Raw genomic sequence first — 9,383 nt, 5'->3', positions numbered from 1 at the left:
TTTGCCACTGAAGAAGGAAACAGGTGTTTGTCAATGTGCAAGGCAGACACATTTGATCTCTTGGAGGAAGGTGGGATGAGCAGGTGCTACAGGAAAGGTCCTCATGGGAGAGCAAAATCCCCTTCAGCCAAGGGCAGTTGGGGAAGCTTTCCTGGGGAGAGTGGCCCTTGGAGGGTGAGGAAGGTCCATGAGTTTCAAGAGAGGAGAGTACATGGGTTCAGGGATACTGTATGCAAAGGCCCAGCCAGAGTCAGGGAAGGGCAGCTGCTTGTATGTGGAATTGGGATGGCCCTGGGGACTTCTGGGAGAACAGTTTCTGGGAGGTGACAGGGTCAGAAACCAAAACTTCTGAGAGTCAAATGAAATTGCTTTGAAATAATCTGGAGTGGATGATTCTCCTTCAAAGTCAGAGAGAGAGAGGACGAAAGAGGGAATGGCGGATGAGGGTACCGACAGGGCAGATGTTCCTGGGACCACTTAAGGAGCCTGTGGAGCAGAACTGGGTGAAAATGGAGTGCAGGTAGCAACAATGGTGTAGTGAGTTCCTGGGAGTCCTGAGGAGCAGACGGTGAAGGTGGGTGGTGGTGAAAACATAATGAAGTGGATGGAGAAGAGGGGAGGGCAGGGCACTGAGGGGCCTGACTTTCAGAGGCAAGCTGGAGGCTGGCTCACGTGCTGGGAGGGGTGTGTATGTGTGGGGTGAGAGTGGACTGAGAGCATGAGGAAGGACTCAGAGCAGATGCTGTGGACAGGAAAGCAGGTGTATATCCCTGCTGAAGGCCAATTCTCCATGATGTGCTCTATGCTCTTTGCTTCAAGAAAACAATCTAAATTTAGTACAAAGAGAAAGACTGTAGAGTCTGGGACTTATCAGATGTCCTTCTTCTCACCTTGGCCCCTTTTCTTTTCTCTTTTTCAGTTCGGATTAATGCATTCCCGTCTCTGAGCTGTGGTGTGTAGTTGTTGATTGGGACTGTCCTCGTCTGCGGAAGCTGTCACCTAAGATGAATTCAGACTGGGAACAAGAGAGTAAACTTTGGGAAAACCAGTCCTTAGGCTCTGAGACCGTGATCATGTAGATCAGCCAATGGGGAGGAACTAAGAGATGAAATAAGAGCTTTAAGGTTGTTTAGAAGGTCTGTATAACTTGGCCCACTTACTTGCTAGATAGCTCCCTGGAGAAAGCTTTGTGGGAATGTGGCTTCCTTCTATCGTGACATTCCATGGTGGTACTGGGCAGGGGTCTTCCTGGAACAGTTAGCTACATAAATAACGATATCTCTTTTATTATGTTCTTGGATTCCTCCAACCCCTCAGTGTATCTAACTGTTGAGAAACTCGATTATTTACAGAATATTTTCCCAGGACAGGAGTGGGCGGCCTTCATTGGTGGGAGTCTGTAGGTCAGGAGTTGGAAGTCTGCAGCAACAATCCAGGTGAGCTTAGTTAGGCCTGGGAGGAGGAAACATAAAGGGCATTATGAAAAAAGAAGCAACAGGATCTGTTTATTACCAAGATATTCTTGTATTAGTCTTGCTTCCTACTCAACAGGTGTGTGTCACGTGTTAGGCAAGGTGCTGAGGGACCAGAAAGATAACCTTAGCCTGGAGCTTGTCTTTTGGGAGCTGACAGTCTTATGGGAGAAATAAGGCACAAATGCACATAACTGGAATACTAGTCAAAAGAGGGAAGGATCCAGTCTGCTAGCTGCAGGATCAGGGAAGCTTTCCTGGAAGTTAGGCACTGATCTGGGCTTTTAGAGCAGGGGTGTTCAAGAGTGATATTGAGGGATGACACCAGGGTTTTGGCTTGGAAGTGCTGGTAACAGAGATGGATGGATCTGCTGGGATTAGGGCTGGGAACACAATGTGGTCCAGATGTAAGTGGAAAGGAGAAGTCCTGCAGTTGCCAGGATTATCCTGGTCTTTGGCGAATGGTTGACCTAGAGTCACAAGGTGATATTTGCAGAAGTAAGAGGGAACAGATTTTGGGGGGAGGAAAGAGGAAAAGTTTTGGGACCGAGCCAGAAACTCTGAATAGCCTGTAAGGCAGAGACCTAGGAGCAGCAGAGGCGGTGCCCAGGTCAGGATTCAGACCCCAAACATCTACCGCATAGGCCAACTCAGCGAAACTAGAACCAAGGAGGCGGCAGGATTTCGGCCTAGAAGGCATCCCAGAGATGAAGAGCGAGGGGCCTGAGTATGCTCCACCTTGTTCTCCCGCGGCGACTCCACCTTTCGGGTCTGGCGATAAGCAGGGCGTTCCAGGGACCTTTCCGGCGAAGGGCCGTGACCACGCTGTGGGTGACACTGGGATGGGTCCGAAGACAGTATCCTTCCCTCTCTTTTCGGCCCTCCGCTCTCGGACAGGGGTCCCGCGGCAATCTCGGTGTGCCCGGCAGGAGGCACCGGACGCGCAAGCCTCTAGGGGCCTGGGGCCTCCCACCTGCCCAGCCGGCCTCTTCCAGCACTTGCCGCCGCCAAGGGCGGGGGTCCGCGGAGGAGCCAGGCCTGACCCCCGCGGGCCGTCCAATCACCTCTCGCGGATTTCCCTCCGCTGGCGCGCGGCGGCGGCGCGTGGGCTCGCGCGCGGGCTCGGGCAGCGCGAGCCCGGGCAGCGCGAGCCCCCGCGCGCCGGGGAGTGGCGCATGCGCGGCCGTCCTGCGAGCCCGCTGAGGCGAGCCGAACCGCGGCGGCGCCGGGAGCCGAGCGGCGGAGCTGTGAGGGACCGAGCGGCGGCGCGGGAGCAGCGGCGACGGACAGGTGGAGAGTCCTTGGCCGCGCCGCCCGGGACTGCTGGGCCGCCCGCGGAGCTTCGCGGTCCGGACGTGGCGGCGGCAGCGGCATCCCGGACGGCCTGTGAGGGATGCGCCGCCCACTGCCCCGCGCCGCCTGACCGCCCCCGCTTCGGCTTGCGGTGCGCCACAGCCGGGCCCGCGGCCGTCCCCGCCGCGCTGTCGCCCGGCCGCCGGGCCCGCAGGGCCGCGCCCGGCCCGGCCATGTGGACCCCCACGGAGGAGGAGAAATACGGCGTAGGTAGGTGAGGCTCCGGCCTGGCTGCAGCGGGGGTCCCGGGGACGCGCCCGTGCTCTCGGCCCCGTGGCGGCCCCGCCTCGATTCGCGCCCGCGCGCCCCCGCCCCTGCCCGCAGGCTGCGCGGCCTCGGCGCGGGGCGAGCGCGGGGCGGGGGTGGCGCGGGCGGGGCGCGGGCGTGGGGGTGGGAGCGGGTCTTGGGGCGTGGGGAGGGCAGCAGGGGGCGCTGGCGGCGCGGCCTCGGCAGGTGCGGCCCGCGGGAGGGGCGGGCAGGGTGGGCTGGGCCCCTGTGGCTGCGCGAGGTTTCTGGCGTGGGGCACAGGGCAGTTTTACCCAAGAAGCCAAATCCTGGGAGTCTTGTTTTCTCCGCTCCCAAATCTCAATTTTAATGAGTTTCCGCACCTGAGTTGAGGAGCCCGATGACTATTTATTTTTGGTCTGGAACCTTTCAAATAAAAGGACAAAAACGTTGACATCATTTTTCTCCAGTTCAAAATTTTGCAGACATTTGACTGCAAATGTTTGATCTGTTTTAATTTGTTTTGCCTTCAGTATTAGAAATAATTACCTTACAATGGGAAGTGTTTTTGGGCATGTTTCAGTGTTAAGTTTAGTATGTATTATGGTAACAGTTTTGTTAAAAAAAACAAAACAAAACACCAACCAAACCTGTTTTCATGAGACCGTTATTTCTCTTAGAATCCTCTTTTTATCCGTTATAAGTGTTAAGCTCCCGAAGCTAAATAATTCTTGTAACATTAAACTTCTGTAAAAAGAATATTCGATAATTTAAGGGATTGAATGTTAGTTTTCCTTTTATAATGTTAGTGTTTTGTGGCAATAATGTGATAAAAGAGTTCAGCTACATTGCATTATTGTAAGTCATCTCTCATCTTGTTGGGTTAAAAACAGATTTAAAATGTTGAGTGTATAGGTTCCTCTCCCTCCCAAGCTTGTAATGGAAAACTATAGATGGGGAAACTGTCTAAACATAGACTTTTATTTTCCTTTTTTTCACTGCAGTTCAATCAAGATTTAGCTCACAATTTACTACGAAATAACTTTTTAAACTGGCAGTAGTAACATTTAGGAATACCATCAGGCAAGTTATGTGAAAATTGAATTTATTTAAATTTAAGGACCTGCAGAGAGATCTTCTGTGCTGGTAGAAAATCCTGTTTTGAAAGGTAACTTTCTGGAGTTTTTAATTAGCTGTGCTATAATGGCACGATAACATACTAGGATGGAAGTGATAAAAGGAGCCCTAGTACTTGAGTCTCTGTTGAGAAGGAATTAGGAAATGATGCGAAGAGCCGGGATTCACCTCTGGGGACATTTTACCCTTTTTCTTGGAGCATTCTCTAAATACTATATAGATTTCATGAAATGAAGAGTTGATGGTTTATCTTCTCCATAACTTGCTTTCAGGGCTGCTGAACTAGAATAACAGATAATTGATGTGAAAGTGGTGAACTGTTCAGTGGCACCTAAGTGATAATTCCTTCTGGGGAAGAGCCCTTGAGTAGGGAATTAGCAGAATTCTGAGTCCTGGCTTCTCTTTTCTGGTGTTGTGGGCAAGTTATTTAACATCATTTTCTTAGTGTGTAAATTGGGGGTAATATTTACCTACAGGGTTGTGAAAATCAAACGAGAGCATACCAAGTGCTTAATAAATGTTAATTTTTTCTTTTCCTTCGAGTACTTAAAGTAGTAATAACATTAGGTATTTCCTCTGATGTGTTAGTTCTTAGAAGGTGGCAATGCAAGGTAATCAAGATAGGCATATGTGAATCTCAAAGCACTAGGATTTGGTGTGTGATTTAATCAGGAAGATGGAATGAAATTCTTGCATTCTTAGGACTGTGAGTTTAGCTTTAGAAAAATGGTTATTTCCCGGGAGGGGCACTGCACTGGGCACAGGGCAGGACCAAAATGCTTGGTAAATGAGAGAGACAGTTATTCTGACATTAACAGCTGTGATTTAGTGTAATTTAGATGCCTTTTCTGCCAAACAAGGCATCTCTTTTCCTGTTTCTCTCACAGCTTTCTTCTGTCTCTTCCTCAGTTATGATCTGAAAGATTGTTCAGAACTCAGGGTACATCTCTTTCCATAAACATGTTAGGGCTACACTCCTAGGCCTTTTATTTAATAAAACCCAGTTCAGTCTCTAAAGTAGCTTAAATACTGTACTTATAATAAGAAAAACAGTGAATAAAAAATAGTATGCTAGCTGTATTATTTAATTGCTAGCTTGAAAATCTATTATCATTATTCCTATGAGAAAATATTTTGAGTTTCAGCTTTGATTTTTATGACCAACTTGGAGCACAGGTTTCTATCTCTGCTTGCTAATCCATAATCCTTATAGCAGGGAGGGAAGACTTGTACCTACTTCCTACCAATTTGGAGAAACTGCTTGGATGTTAGTGAGGGAAGGAGTCCCCTGTTGCAGCAGTGCAAAGCAGTTTTTTTTTTTTCTACCTCAGCTGTTCATCTGTATTTGACATTGGTAAGGTGTTTGAGATCCTGTAGAAATATCTTATTAGCTTTTAATTTTTTAAATATAGGAATTCTGTACAGTGTTTTCAAATTATTTGATTTATCCACTTCGAATTAGGTGATATCTGAGCTTCCATTTTCTTTTTTATTTATTTATTTTGTTGTTATTATTTTTTAAAGATTTTATTTATTTATTTGAGAGGAGAGCAAGTGAGAGAGCAAGAGAGCATGAGCCAGGGGAGGGGTAGAGGCAGAGGGAGAAACAGACTCCCTGCTGAGCAGGGAGCCCAATGTGGGGCTCGATCCTAGGAACCTGAGATCATGACCTGAGCTGAAGGCAGACACGTAACCGACTGAGCCACCCAGGCGCCCTATTTTTATTATTTTTTAATTAACATATAATGTATTATTTTTTTCAGGGGTACAGGTGTGTGATTCATCAGTCTTACACAATTCACAGCGCTCACCATAGCACATACCTTCTCCAATGTCCATCACCCAGCCACCCCATCCCTCCCACCCCCCTCCACTCCAGCAACCCTCAGTTTGTTTCCTGAGATTCAGAGTCTCTTATGGTTTGTCTCCCTCTCTGGTTTCGTCTTGTTTCATTTTTTCCTCCCTTCCCCTATGATCCTCTGTCTTGTTTCTCAAATTCCTCATATCAGTGAGATCATATGATACTTGTCTTTCTCTGATTGACTTATTTCGCTTTGAGCTTCCGTTTTCATTGTAATATTCTGTGGTTGACTTTAGGTGAAGTGGAGGAAACTGTCCTTTTTTGAGGTTTAGTCATGGGCCAGTCAGTGTGCTGCTAGGGATTCTCACTTAGAGGTTACATACACCACGTAGATTCCTAGAGCAGTTCTAATATAATCTTCATCATACAGATGAAGAAACTGGATCTTAGAAGTTGTTAGTACTTTTTTGCCTTTCAGCAATTGAATATTCCCCTTAATTTTCTTCCTGGCAATGGGCAATATTTTGTGATATACTTGACTCTCTTGCTATCCTTCTCTAGTATTACAGGGACTTTTTTTTTTTTTAACTGAACCTGTTAGCTCAAGTTCTGACTCCTTATGTCTCTTTCCCTCTGAGGTTCTCTGCTCTCCTTCTGTTGCCATGAATGCTTGGAAAGCCCTGCATCTTTCCATTCTTTATTTTACCTTTCCAAGGTGCATTATGTGAGAACAGTCCAACTATTTTTGTGAAACACTGTCTTTTCCCATATTGATGGTGCCCAAACTACCAAATATAGAAACCAAAGACCAAGAAAATACTTCTTTCATCCTCTAACCGCAGAAGCAGTAGCAGCAGCAGCAGCAAACACCAATAACAAAACAAGAATGTTTATAATTAACTTCTAAAATAGAATAGCAGCAAAAGTTTGAGTACATATGTACTAGTTTGGCATTTTAGGAGTGGAAGCTTGCCTCAGGTCATCATCTTATTTATTCTGTCATAAGGTAAAATTTTTTTAATTTTAATTTTTATTATTACTATTATTTTTTAAAGATTTATTTATTTGACAGAGACACAGCGAGAGAGGGAACACAAGCAGGGGGAGTGGGAGAGGGAGAAGCAGGCTTCCCGCAGAGCAGGGAGCCCGATGCGGGACTCGATCCCAGGACCCTGGGATCATGACCTGAGCCAAAGGCAGACGCTTAACCAACTGAGCCACCCAGGTGCCCCTAAAATTTTTTTTAAATAACTCAGGGCATTGGTTGCTGATTTTCTAATATACACTTAGTAAACCGTGACAATTTTTCCTTATTACTAACCAGAATACCTTATATTTTAGTTTTGTAATGTTTTGTTTATTTTTTTAATTAAAAAAGATTTCTGTTATATTTATTTTTATCTAATTTAAAGAGTAATTCATATTTTCTGCCTTATTTTTACCAGATTTTCTTTTGCTTGATTTTCCCCAGGTAGGAAATAAAAAGCACTTAAAAAAAAAAGCCCTGAGTCCTTAAAAGAAATTTACCGTGTAGAGATCCTGTGGCGCAGAGGCAGCTGAAGGTGGGGAGGGAATAGGTTGATGAAACCCAATTGGAAAGAACCAGTGATCACAAAATTTCAGTAAACCTGTTGGTGAATAGGCTACAACTCACTGAAATAGTGTGAAGGCAGTGGGCTTTTTAGTTACTTGTTCCACGAGGGAATCCCAGTCTTTGAAGCCTCCAAAAGGGCCCCATACCTCTCAGAGGTAAAGACATCCACTAAGGTAGAGAAGATGTCATATACCCAGAACTTTCTTTTGTCCTGAAAAGTGAGGATGTGCTTGATGTTTAATGATTGGGTTTTAGTGTTTACAGGGAACTTACAAATCATGATTCTACTTGAGCCTTACACCATAATATCACCTCTCCCTTCATTTTAAAACTGATGAGAAAGAAACTTTAGTTGAGACAAGTTAGGTGACTGATATAAGGAACTTAACCCAGTAAGTGCTGAGTTGAGATTTGAACCTAGGATTTTTGGATTCTAAGCCACAGCTGCTTTTATTATATCGTGTTGCTTCTGAAAGGAATTTGTCAGTAGTGTATGTCTTTTAAGACATTCTCTACAAACTTTTCAATTTAAATTGGATAGTTATACTTAAGGAATTTTATTTCTATATTAAACATTTATATAAGACTACATGGTATTTATTGTTCTGCTTCTAATTGTAATGATGTACATTGGTAATGAGTACACATTCAGGGCATGATGAGTCAGAAGGCAGGTTTTTTTTTTTTTATGTTCAGTTAGCCAACATACAGTACATCATTAGTTTTTGATGTAGTGTTCCAACGATTCATCAGTTGCATATAACACCCAGTGCTTATCACAACAGAAGGCAGGTTTTTAAACAGCCCTGAAGAGTCTGTTGGTTGTATTGCCTTTTCTTTAGACACTGTTAGTTGAGAGGAAAGAGTTGAATTTAACAAATATTTATTAAGTGCCTTCTCAAACCAAGAGGTCTTTGTTTTGATCTGTCATTCTGTAAAGCAAATAGGAAATAACCAACAGGAAATTATCAACATTTTTAATAGAAAAGTCATTATGCAACTACAGAAGTAGCCTATTCAAATGTTCCAGTTCATTTTATCATGCAGTGTTATAAGAGAATGTGCTTTAGAAACATTAAGCTAAATTATAAACATGACACCTTTTTCTATCTAGCATTTTTAGACACATTTGAAAGCATAACAGTCTCAAAATAATGGTCATTGAGGTTGAAATTACTTTATATCATATTTTTACATTGGTGCTAAATTTTAATTTTTTAGTAGTTTGTATTTTGAATCTTTTTTTTGAAGTCTGTGTCTCTATTCTTGATGATAAGAATGATCTGAAATTATTCCCAATGTGTAAGCATTATTGGATATGCTATATTAGGGTTTTAATTCCAATGTTATGCTTTTATTCTAATGAACAAACCTGTTTATGATTATGCTCTCGATTCTTGCATAACCCCTCTTGACAGATTTTGTATGGAAAAGCAAGATTTTTTCACATAAAGCCTCTAGGAACTTAAAACATTTTTCGTAAACACATTGCCAAATGATTTTAGCTGTGGTCCAGGTACTTGCAGTTGATTTGCTATATCACACGGTAGGATTCTCTAGTAGAGATAATTAACATGTTGGGAAATGTCATTCAGAATCTTCCTGTTTTCCTACTTTTCTGCAATGGAATAAAATCCCAACCTCCTGCTTCCATCTGTTTCTCCTTCTCTCTTCAAAACTCATTCATGAGCTCTTACTCATTGGTGAGTGAGAACCAAAATTGATGGAATAATTAGTGTATGATGAATGCAGAATTTTATATTATAGACTTAGTATCATACCTCAGAGAGATGTGCATTTG

General features: G+C 44.2%; 1 protein-coding gene across 5 annotated transcripts in view; it reads left to right on the top strand.

The window, feature by feature from the left end:
* Positions 1-2,164: 2,164 nt before the first annotated feature.
* Positions 2,165-9,383, top strand: part of DOCK3 (dedicator of cytokinesis 3) — a 589,066-nt gene continuing 581,847 nt past the window's right edge. For all 5 annotated transcript variants that reach the window (XM_078077688.1, XM_078077697.1, XM_078077693.1 and 2 more), the window contains exon 1: positions 2,165-3,035. In XM_078077688.1, the coding sequence (XP_077933814.1) occupies positions 2,180-3,035 (856 nt within the window). In that variant the 5' untranslated portion in view covers positions 2,165-2,179. The remainder of the gene's footprint in view (positions 3,036-9,383) is intronic.

The sequence above is a fragment of the Halichoerus grypus genome, chromosome 1, assembly GCF_964656455.1.
Source record: "Halichoerus grypus chromosome 1, mHalGry1.hap1.1, whole genome shotgun sequence".
Lineage (NCBI taxonomy): Eukaryota > Metazoa > Chordata > Mammalia > Carnivora > Phocidae > Halichoerus > Halichoerus grypus.
The sequence above is the reverse complement of the archived record's forward strand: the minus strand, read 5'-3'. Positions and strand labels throughout refer to the sequence as shown.